This window comes from Papilio polytes, unplaced genomic scaffold, assembly GCF_000836215.1.
Source record: "Papilio polytes unplaced genomic scaffold, Ppol_1.0 DF822178.1, whole genome shotgun sequence".
Classification (NCBI taxonomy): domain Eukaryota; kingdom Metazoa; phylum Arthropoda; class Insecta; order Lepidoptera; family Papilionidae; genus Papilio; species Papilio polytes.
The window spans coordinates 2,889,487-2,903,398 of record NW_013527026.1 but is presented as its reverse complement, the minus strand read 5'-3'; the positions used below and the strand labels follow the sequence as shown (position 1 = coordinate 2,903,398).

The window sequence follows — 13,912 nt, the reverse complement described above, 5'->3', positions numbered from 1 at the left end:
TTTTTATAGTAAAATATTTATTACTCATCGTCGAGTTTCTGTCGTATGTTCCGTTTTTGGACGTTAAGTTTTCTCTTCTTGAAGTCTACTGGTCCGTCGCCGAGGGAGTCGACGCGTTTCTCCTTGAACTGTACGACTTCGGGCAGCACGAGTACGGGCGGCGGCGGCTTCTGCTTACCTGACTTCGGCAGCTGCAAGTCTATGCTTTCTTGACACCTGTCAAACCAATATGGAAATGTTACAATATTTGGGTCATTGATTTGCATTATTATTCGCTTGTGCATTGCCTAACGATGTGTTGAAGTATGGATAGGTGCATGTTATTTCAAGTTTTATCTTATTTAAATAAAAAATTGAAACCATAGACAAGCAACAATTTATGCTAAAACTCGTAAATTCCGAAATATCTGTGGTCAAACATGTTTTTTTACAAAACTAAATAATATTGGTTAACAATATCACCTTACTTAGTAACTGTACAATTTTCCCAAAATAATTAAAAAGACCTATATGGTTGCATGTACTAGAAGGATGTGCATATCCTTAATTTAGGCTTTTTATATAAACTAAGACTATTCTGTATATTTTGTGAATAAATGTGGCATTTGATAACTGGGTAACATTATTGTAAGCCATCCTACACAAGCTAAACAAGAAACATTTCTGGTTTTTTATGTTAATACAACGATTTCACTTATTCACTTTTACAGCAAATATGCAATTTATAGCTACATTAGTAGATTAAACAACAAACTCATCCACAACAGGTTTCCATGATCCATATGGATTGGTTGGACGAGACGGCCCATACTGATCATCGCTATTCCTAGGCTTAGTTTTATCAGACATTTCTTTCATCTTTTCCCTTTTCATAAGAGCTTCAACTTCTTTGAAACACGCTTCTTGTTTTGACTTTCTAAAATAAAATAAAAGAGAACTAAAATACATTTGAAATAATTAATTATGATATTTAACACAACATGTGATCTTTCAAAATACTTTGTCATTTCATTGAAAATAATGGCAAATAAAAATAATTATAAAACAGTTAAACAACCAAAGGTAATACATACTTGGGTTTTTTCTGTTTCTTTTCTGGCTGCTCCTCTTTTAATTTCTTTTCTTCTTGTTTAACTATTGACAAATAATTATCTGGTGCATTCCAGGTTGTTTCTGTAATCAAATAGTAACAAAGCTTAATTAAAATCAATAAAAAAACAACTTACTATTTAATAAAGTCATAAAAATTGTTTACTTATATAATCTAGTATTTCTTTTGATTTTTTTAAGTTTTTGTGACTTAAATCATTGTATTTAAAAAAAATATCTGTCAGTCCGCAAGCCATGTTTGTTCCGGTTAATCTCTGAAGCAGCTGGGCCGATTTTGACTGGAATTTCACTGAAGGGTAGCTGACATAGACGGTCATACTATAGGCTAGTTTTTATCTTATTATCGCATGGACGAAGTTGCGGACAACAGCTAGTACTTAATAATTATAGTAAGTACAATACAATTACCATTGGTCTTCGTATTCCAGAAATAAGAACTTCCACTGTCACTTTTAATTTCATGCCATTCATATGCTGATTTATCTTTAGTGCTGCAACTCACAGTTATATCAGCAGCACTGCCACCACTCTTCTCCACCATTTCATTAATTACCTTTACAATATAAATAAAATATATACAATTGTAAAACACAAATGATCCAATAAGGTACATAGAAAACTTCTTTGAAAAACACAGTTTATAAAAATGTGCTATTTTGTAGAACAGTAACTACCACTGTCTATGAGACTTGAAATTGATTAACAATTTAGGACTTTAAAAAGATTATCACATAAAATGGACTGACATTTTTATAAATAAGTGAATTTATCATTAAGGGATCTCTTGTCTCTCAGGCCAATAAACCAAGAAACTTACTTTAGATGTCAGGTCTCCATTGTTCTTAACATCTTTTAAGTAAGCAGCCATCGCTGCTGCTTCCATCTTTTTCATTTCATCATCTATCTTTTCCTTTTGCTTAAATTCTTTCGCGCTCTTTTTGCTAAGTTGAGAAATGTGCTTTTGAACATTTTCCTTGTGTCTCTTACCATTCTCATGAAATGATATACACTGTAAAATATGTTTAGGAATGAAACTCTTAAGTAATACAAAAAAGTTAGTATGACAATTCTTAGTCACATACCACTTTACTATCTGCAAACCAACACTTGCAAAATTCACAATATTTGCGAGCCGTCGACTGCCAGTATTCAGTCCTAAAAAAATTTGAAGAATTAAAAAATTGCATGAAGGCCAAAAGTTCGACAAATATCATTCATTAATTTTTTTACATCTTGTAAGTCCTGTTGTTCGCTATTAATGGTGCCAAATAGTGTTATTAGCTGGTGCTATACTATTTACTGGTGTAAACAAAGGAAACATATATATAATTTGCTTTGATGTATAGAAATTTACAACTTATTTTAACAGAACATTACGATAACGATATTATCAACATTCAACGATATATTTTTGGTGTTATTTTGTCACGTATCAAAAGATTTTGTTTTGAAGAGGACAGGGACAGCAAATGACAGTGACAGATTTTTATCTATGTATTGTGCCACCTTTTTGACATTGACAGGATGGCGCCTCTGAGCATTTGGGGTTACAAGCAAGGTAATATGTCCACATTAAAGGGAAATTCTATCCTTTTGAAGACGAAAACGCAAATTGTAAAGGAAGTACTTATACCTTACAATGTAACTAGGAAATGCCCACGACTTCGTTTGTTGGTTAGAAGACTCTTTAGTTAAATAATCTTTGTAGCAAACTTTTAGCAATGCACTCTCTTGAGACAGTTAGCGAAGGAATAGTCTTAACATAATAGGAATTGATTTACTAAGCGCTCATCTACAGAATAATAGAAATCTTAATGATTGTTGTTTACAATCAATACACAGTACAAACTATGTCGTACGCCCCGCGTTGTGATCGAAACGATGCGGTATAAAAACATCAGACAGCCAGTTTCTTGTTATATTTCTGAGTACACACAGTAATTTTCTTATTACGTAAGTAAATATGTATGTTAAAAACCAAAATCCTTGTTAATTTTGTCATGAAGGAAATACTTCCAATTGCACAAAACACATTACAACTAACGGTTCGATCACTGCAATTTGAAAATGAATAGGTAATAAAACAACCATCAGAAAAATATTTATAAGTCAATTATTGTTTAACATTTTTTTTTAAATTACTAAACTAAAATTACATGCGTCCCCTTAAAATTAGGGAATTTCTTGAGTTAACTAATGGTATCACATTTTCGTTACAACAAACACAAGGTGATTCATATTTCCAAATGTAATTACTGGACCCCCTACTTCTTTTCCGCGATAGAAATGTCTTCCATTTTGTAAAAATCCTCTCTGATTCTACTTTTAATGGAATAACATTAAAAAACAACACAAAATGCTGAAAGTAATGACGCGAAGTAAACTGACAAGCTATGTCAATAATACCCTGACATTCGATTGTGACTTTTATTTTTCAACGCTTCCCGGGTGCCAAAAGAATCATGTACATTTATACAAAAATTCTTGACGGGACAGTAGGAATTTCTCAAATGATTATTAACCAAGTCCTGATTCCAAAAGTTCTGATTATTTACAAAAATAATAACATTTTCACCAATATGTGATAATGTAATGGAATTATGTAATGTTATTATTTTTATTTTTATTTCTTATTTATTATTACAAAAGTACCTCAACATGATCTTTTTAAATCTGGGTTGTAAAGGTACAGAACTACCGAAGAACAAATTGCTAATTAGCAACATCGATGTTTTATTTTTAACTGCAAATAAATTTCATAAATTGGCAACACTGTCGCTTGGTTACTTTGTGATGTCGTCGTCGAATATCGAGTGTCGCCGTCTTTTGTAAAGTTTTATCAAGGTGATATTTGTTTATTTTATATTAATAACTTTCGCAACATCCATTTATTACATTCGTTTTAATTTTATTTCTGTTACGCTTTAACTATCAGTATTAACTTCAAGAAATTTTGCTACTGATACCTCCAGTATACGGCCGCCATATTAAATTGGAACATTGAATAGAATATTTATCTTTGCACATCTCGGCAATCTTACTTTATATTTGTTTTCGTAATTTTGGGTTCTATGTGTTTTCTTCCTTATTATACTATCTTACTGTTAGTTTCGATCCGCGACAAAATATAAATTCCTTCCTTGCAGCTGTGCTATAGGTACTTGCTATGTATATATTTTGCTTGTTGACGCGTCTCGTACATAATGACTTTCTGTTGGAATCATAACGATTTGATTTACAGTTACCTTTTTATCTTTTCAGGTATCCCTCGGCTAAGTTGGTGAACGTGAAAAACTTTTCAAGTAGCATATGTATCTAAAAGTGATTTGTCGTAAAATTTGTTTAGTGTTGGACTTGGATAAATATTTGTGATAAGGTTCTAATTTTAGTGACTCCTAGTGGAAGTTTGTTAAAAAATGATGACCGAAAATAGAATTAGTTCAAGTAATCACGTTGGAAACAGTATGAATAACCAGACGAAGGGGTAAGTATATTTGTATTGCATTCATTATTATTATTTAGCTTGTATTTAGTGTTTTTACGCTTATATACTTTTACAGAGATGTAGATAAAACTGTGGAAGACAAAGGATGGAAATCGAAATTAAAAATACCCCCCAAAGACAGAAGAATAAAGACCAGTGTGAGTTGCTCTAAACTACCCTCATTTTTATCATTACTTCCTAGACTAGAATTAGTTTGCTTAATATGATACTGTGTAAATCTAGGATGTGACGGATACAAGAGGTAATGAATTTGAAGAGTTTTGCCTAAAGAGAGAGCTCCTGATGGGTATATTTGAGAAGGGGTGGGAAAAGCCCTCACCTATTCAAGAGGCTGCTATCCCAGTTGCCCTAAGCGGGAAAGATGTACTTGCACGAGCAAAGAATGGAACGGGCAAAACAGGAGCTTATTGTATTCCAGTGTTAGAACAGGTATATATTGTTTAACTATAAGAATTTGCAGTGTCATGCAACAATTATATGATGTAAAAGATATCTATATGAATTGAGAAATATATTTTTTTTATTATTCAACATTAGCATATTTTATCCTAACTTGGTTATGTTCGATAATCTATTTCATAAAAGATAAAATTAAGTGCTGAGAACTGTTTTCACCTATTTTAAAATAACACTCATATTAATAGATATATTGACTTTATTTCGATTAGTTATTTAGATTGACTACATATTTTTATTAATAAAAAAAAATGTGTTAATGTCCTGTTTATATTATGATTGACACTTAAAGTACTTTACACTTTGGTCTAATAATTCTCAAATTTACATTTTGTATTGGAAAAATTATTAACTGAGTATTATGTTTTTTATTGTTTTCTCTGCATTCTTTTATTAGTCTGTTTATATTATAGTACTACTTTTTTGAATTGGATCAATATATTGCTGATAACTTTGTGACTATGATGATATTATTTGGATTCCCCTTCACTTCTCAATAAGTGATAAACCAAAATCTGAGCAATAAGTATAATTCATAAGATATGTATAAATTCTGCATCACAACATACTGATAAGGAACATGTTGCAGGTTGATCCAAAAAAAGATGCAATTCAAGCGTTAGTAGTGGTTCCCACAAGGGAGCTGGCGCTACAGACATCACAGATTTGCATTGAGCTGGCAAAACACACAGATATCCGCGTAATGGTTACCACAGGAGGCACCAACCTTAGGGATGACATTATGCGTATATATCAAAATGGTAAGTACAATGTGAATATTTTTATTAGTAAAAGTATTTGAAATTTTGAAGAAAATATACATACTGATATGTCCAAGATGATAGTCCTAGAAAAATTATCATTTATATAGGATGGTAAATATTGTAATTCAATATTCATGGTAATTTTTTATATTTAACATAATGGATTTTTATTTCCATTGCAATCCAATACATTCAGATATAGCTGATAACCTCAAAATAAATTATGCCAAATTTTTAGTGTTGTCCCTTTAGAAACACACAGGATTATATTATCATTGTCGTAAAGTGTTTATGAGGAATATATGTTCACTGGTCATGCAAAATCCCATAGAATTTTTTTTTAAACAAAAGTAGTAATACTGAAAATGTACTAATTGATTTCAATTTGTTATAGTTCAAGTAATAATTGCTACACCTGGTCGTATGATTGATCTCATGGATAAACAAGTAGCTAAGATGGACCAGTGCAGGATGTTGGTTCTTGATGAAGCAGATAAATTACTGTCACAAGACTTTAAAGGCATGCTGGACATGGTTATTTGTCGGTAAATATGTTTTGAATATTGTCTGTGTATTACATGGAATTCTACAACTGTAAACAAAGTTGTTTATATACAGGAATTTGTAAATAACAATCAAGGAACTTTGTTAAAAAAATATCAGTCACATTTACTATTATATATAAGTTGGCTAGGTGATTATTACATTCACAAATGACCCATTTTAATTATTTGGGGAATAGAATGTTATTTTTAAATATTAATTATTATTATTAAGCCAATATGTTCACCAACTCTGAGATCTAAGCTAAAATATTAAACATATTTTTAGGCTACCCAAGGAACGCCAGATCTTGCTTTTCTCTGCCACATTTCCATTGAGTGTAAAGCAGTTCATGGAGAAGCATCTCAGGGAGCCATATGAAATTAACCTCATGGAAGAGCTTACACTCAAAGGAGTCACACAATACTATGCATTTGTTCAAGAAAGACAAAAAGTGCACTGCTTAAATACACTTTTTTCAAAGGTATGTATGATTATTTACATTACACACATCAAGACTACATGCATATACACTCACATTTTGAGTTTTTTTTACTAGTAGTCTGTTTCTCACTGCTATGTTTTGATTTTATTTCTAACTAGCTTGCTCGTTGTTTAGCGTCTTCGTCCGCGCGGAAATAAAAATTGTAATAAATATAGCTTATGTTATTCAGTGATAACATTAGCTATTTATTGGTGGAAGAAATTTTGAAATCAGCCCATTAGTTTTTGAGTTATTAATACTTTACAATATTAGCATATAAAAGTAATATCAGTGTTCTTGCTTAACAATTGTAACAAGTTTTCAAAATGATATTTGCTTTGTTGCAGCTGCAAATCAATCAATCCATAATATTCTGCAATTCAACTCAGCGCGTGGAGCTGCTGGCTAAGAAAATAACGGAGTTGGGATACTGTTGCTACTACATACACGCGCGCATGGCGCAGGCGCACCGCAACCGCGTGTTCCACGACTTCCGCGCCGGCCTCTGCCGCAATCTGGTGTGCTCCGACCTGTTCACCAGGGGCATAGACGTGCAGGCCGTCAACGTCGTCATCAACTTCGACTTCCCGCGCATGGCCGAGACCTACCTGCACCGCATCGGGCGCTCGGGCCGCTTCGGCCACCTCGGTATCGCGATCAATCTGATCACGTACGAGGACCGGTACACCCTGCACCGCATCGAGCTGGAGCTGAACACGGAGATCAAGCCCATCCCGAAGGTGATCGACCCCGCGCTGTATGTGGCGCGCGCCGACGAGGACGACTCGGCCGAGAAGTAACGCCGCGCCGCCGTGCCCCGCCTCGCACACTAAACACATCTGGACTTGCTGACTGGTGAACTGAATTAGTAGATATAAAAACAAAAACAAAAAACTTATTTGTAAAAAGTGATTTATTGTAACAAAATGTGCGTGTAAATAGTTTATCGTGAAATAAGACTCGATACCCCGAGCGGGTTAACTTTTTTAAAGTGTATATATAAATAAACACGGACTACGGAGGGCATCTCGCGCCCTTTATCCATATTGGAGACTGGGCGCGGTTTCCTACATTGTTGAAACGTAAAATATTTATCTGAATCCTTGCTTTGTGAGTCTATCTAGATTTGTCCATGATCTTAACATAAATTGTGGTAGACTTCCTACATGTGTCCAAGTGTCCTACCCATATTGTAAACGGAGCTAGCACCGGTTTCATTTTACAGAATTATCTTTCCCAAGTGATTGTGTTGTCTGGAGTATGGGTAGGTGAGAAGACTAGCCCAAACAAACATTGATAAATGAGAAAAAAAATAATTCTGTGTCAAAAGCATTGCCTCTGGCCGCTTGAGGCAATGTTTCTTTTCATCAAGCCGCACTTAAATTAAACCTGGCTAAAATAATGATTTGGACTAAATAAGGAATTTGGATTTGTTGATGTAAGATGTATAAATGTGGTTTTCTTTAATGTTTTGGTCGATGATTTTTTTGTTATCTTAGCCAGATTTTAATGTTGCCGATACAAGTCATAGTTGAGTTCTATCTTATAAGCGGTATGTCACAGTGTGGGTATGTGGAGCGTACCATTTCAAGCGAAGCTTAGGTGGGCATTATTTTTGGAGCAAAAGACTATTTTATAGCTAATTTTTCTCAACAACAAGATATATTCTAAAAATACAGATGAAAAAATTACCTTACTTTTGGCCCACCTTAGCTATCGTAATATTTGTTTTTTATCGCCTGTGACCAGTAACGAGGCGGGGCGATGAGGAGACTCTGTCGCGGCTTGCAGATGCGACACATCGCTCCGTCTGGGGGATATCATTTAGAGAGTTTTTGTGTTCCATTATTGCAAAAAACATTCATCACTCTCTGGGGGTTTAATTGTTGGGATGTCAAGTGAAGAGCTACATAATTTTGGCCTTGCCACAGCTTTTTTTTATTTTAATTTTATGTTTTTTAAGTATGTCAACAATACAATTTACATTATTTTTCTTTGTATGTAATATTTGTTCACAATGCATTTAGCATGATAAAATACTTGCATAATAGCCTTTTGTTCCACATTCACAGTTTGGCAGAAGCTGGTAATGTGTGTGTACAATGTTGTTCACTATTCAAATTACCTGAAAAATGTTTGGAGGAGAAATATAAAAATAATATGATTGATGTCGAATTTATTGTAAATCAATTAACTTATTTAAACGATTTGCGTTTATCGAAATCTGTGTTTATCTGTGATAGCTATGATCTAAAGCTGGCATAGTTTGATGAAATTAATAAAATGCCATTCAATAGTTTCGTCTTCCAAAAACAGTATCTTTGTGTAAAGCTTCTAATGTCGGACAACAAAATATAAAAACAAACAAATAAAAAATAAATCTGTTAATTTTAAGCTTTGCACCTTCTTGCGGTGATTATTTTTTTAATCGACATAAATACCCAGTTTCTATATAATTTCTAATAAACATATATTACTACTTCATCCAGCATATCATAGTTTTTTAAATGTAAGTTTTGCAAATCATGCTCTAAAAAATATAAGATAAATGTAATTGCAACACAAGAAATTATCCTGACATATTTTCAGCATATCAGCTGATATTGAAAAGCATGTAACTTCATTTCTTTTTTTAAATCTTTGTAACCTAGTATCAGTCTGTCCCAATGTCTGAGTTAAATTAAAATGAAAGAATGTTTTGTTGCCAAAGTATTTTTTAAAAATGAAACATGGGGAAGTATTTGTAATATATTGTATCAATTTTCAGAAATTTAAAATTATTTGACTTTTAGGTTTTCGATTTAAATTATTGTATTGAAGTTACATGTTACAAAAATTCAGGACTTTGAGGTGTCGAATAAATTTCTTTTATATAACTGTTTTCTTTTCTCAAAAAATATATCGATGTTAAAAATGGGCCAAAATAAACTCTTCACACCAACTTTTTTTATTATTTCCTGTCTTGACCATCTACCAACCAGATGTCTTACCAGTCTTAGCTAACCAAATGTATTCAAAAGGTGCTTAGTACCAATTAAATGGTAAGGTATGAATTAATATTAAGCTCCGCGATGCGACTGTATATTGTGAATTGCGTCGGGATTTTGTAGCGTCAGTTAATACTTTTGATAATGGCGTTATCGAACGCTTCCGCTGCGTGTACCACATTGTAAGTGCAGCGCGTTATCGCGAGGTCGCCACCCAACATGGCTAGTATTTTTAGCACAGCTTGACTGGAGCGGTTTGATAACGATTCTACTATAAAAAAAGTATTGTTATTTTTGAAGATCCGTATAGCATATAACAGTTTTGAAAATACTAATTCGAATCTATTCACTATACAAATTCAAATGCATAGTGATGTTTATACGTAGGTTTCCTACATTTTTACCAAAACGATTGACAATTAAACGTATAGTAATGTAATTGATTTAAATTCAAGCAGGTGATAAAAGGGGAAAGAAAAGAAATTGTAAAATATAACTTATTTAATACAAGTACGTATTCAGTCATTAATGTATAAGTACATAGGATATATAGTTAATCTGCTGTAAGCAGAATTATCAAAAATGATCGCTTGGATTCATTCCAACAAATTTAATGAAAATTTACGAAAATCATTTGAAAACTATATAAAAGGCGGATTAAGTTTTATAAAATAACAGGTACAGTAAGTGTTTTTTCGGATACAAATTGACGGATTACATTCACTTACTCTACATTACTTTTTATGGCATACATTGGTGAATAAATACAGCACAGAGGTATACAATAAAATTATTGTCAGAGATAGAAGTAAAATGCTTCATAAAATCGGACATTTTACACATTTTAACAAAGGTACAATACATGATTGTATATCTAATCACGAGTTTGCACTGAGGAGACATCTTAACAAAATGTGTTTTTTTATGGAGAATGAGAGGAAGAAATCTAACAATAGTTTCGGCAGTGTAAATCAACGTAATATTTAAAACATATCCTTATATTTCAATGCGATGTCAAAGAAGGAATAATGTAAATATTGAAAAAACACTGCGATTACTAAATATTATGTTAGGAATACGAAATACATAATCTATGTCGTTTTCTTACATTAACATAAAAATAAAGGTTGGAAGAGCTATCTAGTTCTATTTAGAATACTTTGTTATCTAATAAAATAATACCAAAACAAAAAAGGAAATTACTTGAAAGACAATGAGTAGGTTTTTGTCAATTATATATCTTTAACAAACATTTATGAGCTTAACTTGTATTTCAAATTTTAACAGTCGTAATGAGGGTAGCAGTTTCGCAATTTCTAAAATATTCGCTTTTGTTGTAATAACGTTATAGTATATTAAAAGTAATGATGGTGGGTTGTGGAATATATTTCATTTCAGGTCCCTATTGCAAACAGTAAATCATACTGAAAAAGTTATAAATAAACATAGAAAACGGTACAAACACAAATATTTTTCACTGGAATTTCAAGCGTGGAAGCGTTGTTCATAATCGTTTTTCTAAGAACTAACGCATAGATAAAAAAACTGACAAGACACGTTAAGTATTCATTTAAGAAGCATAAACATTACATATGCTTTTAAATTAAAAAAGCTGCCTCATTTTACATAAACCTCAAAGGTTTTCAATTACATACTTTTATGTTAAAAGGTTGATAAAAGGTTAAATTATATTAAAGGAAAATAAATAAGTAATAAAAATCTATATGATATGTCACTATAACTATCTCTAATTAGGATATATATTAAGTACAATTTTTTAAGAGCTATCTAATGCAAGCTTTGAAAAAACATAAAACAAGCTCTTTTATCGCTACATCAGAGAGAAATATCTATAAAGACAAAGTCGTTGATATCTACCAATAATGATAGCTTATATAACATTTGAGATAACTACATCGCTGAAATCTTTATTATGTCAATACGCCTTTTAAAAAAAATCTACTATATCACAAGGAAATAAAACAAGCTTCAAATACGGCGTTAGGGAGTAAAGTGTTACAAAATTATTAAAATTAATCTTATAAAATATCTTTTTTTTAAATAAAAATTCGAAAGTTTATCAAAGCACTTACGCATAATTAATACAAGAAATAAGCACTGGTTACAAAAAGTTATTTTTAATAAAAATTGGACGAACATTATTAATTCCCTGTCCTTTAAATTTGTTACGAAAATAAAAATAAAAATACAACTTATTTTAGGGGATATTACAACTATTGTCATTTTAGACTCACGTTTCTTTATTCGAACTGGGGTAAACAGAGAATAAACACTTCATGTCAAGTCTCAATTTTTTTATGGTGTTTATATGTATTTCGTAATAATAATTATAACTTACGAGTTATCACAATTTTATTATTATTTACTATGTAATTCTATAGTAAATAATAATAAATCCGCTCGCATTTCATTTGTTGTTATAATTTTAGAAAAACTTGTTGCGGAAGTCCTTGTCCTTTACTTGTAGGTCAAATAACGAACTATACTTTCGCGATGATGGCACGTTCTCTACTCTCAACATTAAAACCAGTAACCGCTTTAATTCACTGGACTGGCCATTATTGCCTATTTAATTTTCGCCATTTTAGCGACGATTGTATGGACATTTCGAACTAACATAGATAGAATTAACTGTCAGTTTATACTGGGAATCAAGTAAAAGATGTTATTTCCGAGCAAGACCTATTCAGTGGGTTCTTTAAAGATCAGTGTTTAAAAAAAAACACGCTTTTACTTATCATAAAGCTAGATTAAAACATCACACATTTTACACACTTTTTTCTTCGAATTACCTAAACAAGTATGAGCACGTTAGTCACAAGTAGGTGGGAATTATCTAAAAATCGTTGGTTACGTGCAAACATCAAATTATTATTACAAAGTAATTTTATTAAATATGTTTGGATAGTTTGCTCAATATCATCGCCAATACTGTATATTGCATTTTAAAAGAAAAAAATATAAAAATCGCTTTATTGGGAGATCATTGCCAGCCATCATCGGCCGTGAAGGAAGAAAGCGAACTTGGATTATTCCCAACCGTCACCCCGCTCTGTCCCCACGTGGGGATAACTGAGAATAAAATTTTTATCCGTCCCACCTTTTGCGACGAGGAATCTTATTTCGTTAGACGTTGACGTTAAACGTTAGACGTTAGACGTTGGATCTTATTTTATTTCATAACGGTTCCATCTGTCACCTTATTGGTGATAGTGGGACTAAAAGTGGCATGGATGAAACTTTTTATCTCACATGGGGACAGAGCGGGGTGACGGTTGAAAATAATCCGCGAACTTGTAGCACATGTAAAATTAAAACAAAACATAGCTGCGATTCCTTAATCCAATGCACAACATTTATCAACAAGACAAAGGAATACAATTGTAGTAAAAGATACATTTGCGATTATATTAGTTTAGAGGTGAGAGACAGAGCATGTGTCTGCAATGCTATTCGATGGCGAGGGTGTCGAGCAGCAGGTCTGGCGGCGGCTGCAGGCCGGGCTGCAGCGTGACGGCGACGCCGCGGTTCAGCGACACGGCCGGGTAGAACGCGCCGCGCAGACCCGTGAACGCGATGTCGCCCTGCAACAATGTGTCAATTCAACAATCTATATCTATACTAATAAATATAATAACAGTGTGTGAGTTATGTAGGATGTCAAAATTAAAAGTATATTTTTGAATAATTCTTTTATTTTTACAAAAAATCCCTACTTTCGGCGCGCTTAAGGCTACATATTTTAACGATATTAAACTTTAGGGGTCAATAAATTGGAACAAACCATCATGAAAAAGGGGCAAAATCTATAATTCTAATAGCAACAAAGCATGGTTACTCACAACCAATTCTCAGCCAACGTCAAGAGCTTTGGCTGTCATTGAAGTATTTAAATTTAACATTTGCAATTGATTTTTTAAGAAATGTAAACAATAACGTACAGTTTTTAAAATGTAACGTAGATAAAGGCGTATGTACCGTACTGTGCAGTACTGTGCGGCCGTGTGTGGTAGTGTACGGTACTATGCGGCAGTGTGCGCCA

General features: G+C 32.7%; 3 protein-coding genes across 3 annotated transcripts in view; 1 reads left to right on the top strand and 2 right to left on the bottom strand.

The window, feature by feature from the left end:
* On the bottom strand, positions 1-2,587 carry LOC106106492 (WW domain-binding protein 4). The gene is made up of 7 exons (XM_013287074.1): positions 2,341-2,587; positions 2,193-2,265; positions 1,928-2,119; positions 1,519-1,663; positions 1,074-1,173; positions 755-916; positions 1-216 (listed from the first exon to the last, which is right to left on the bottom strand). Coding segments are annotated over exons 1-7 (870 nt in total). The 5' UTR covers positions 2,343-2,587; the 3' UTR covers positions 1-20.
* A 1,262-nt stretch (positions 2,588-3,849) lies between these two features.
* On the top strand, positions 3,850-9,801 carry LOC106106612 (putative ATP-dependent RNA helicase me31b). Its single transcript, XM_013287216.1, has 8 exons — positions 3,850-3,954; positions 4,372-4,594; positions 4,671-4,752; positions 4,838-5,044; positions 5,661-5,832; positions 6,230-6,380; positions 6,667-6,862; positions 7,210-9,801. Exons 2-8 carry the CDS (start codon positions 4,527-4,529, stop codon positions 7,660-7,662), a joined length of 1,329 nt encoding a protein of 442 aa, XP_013142670.1. The 5' UTR covers positions 3,850-3,954; positions 4,372-4,526; the 3' UTR covers positions 7,663-9,801.
* A 3,509-nt stretch (positions 9,802-13,310) lies between these two features.
* The window catches only part of LOC106106415 (E3 ubiquitin-protein ligase TRIM9), a 7,541-nt gene continuing 6,939 nt past the window's right edge, over positions 13,311-13,912 (bottom strand). Inside the window, exon 6 of the mRNA XM_013286994.1 lies at positions 13,311-13,472. Within this exon, the coding sequence (XP_013142448.1) occupies positions 13,320-13,472 (153 nt within the window). The 3' untranslated portion in view covers positions 13,311-13,319. The remainder of the gene's footprint in view (positions 13,473-13,912) is intronic.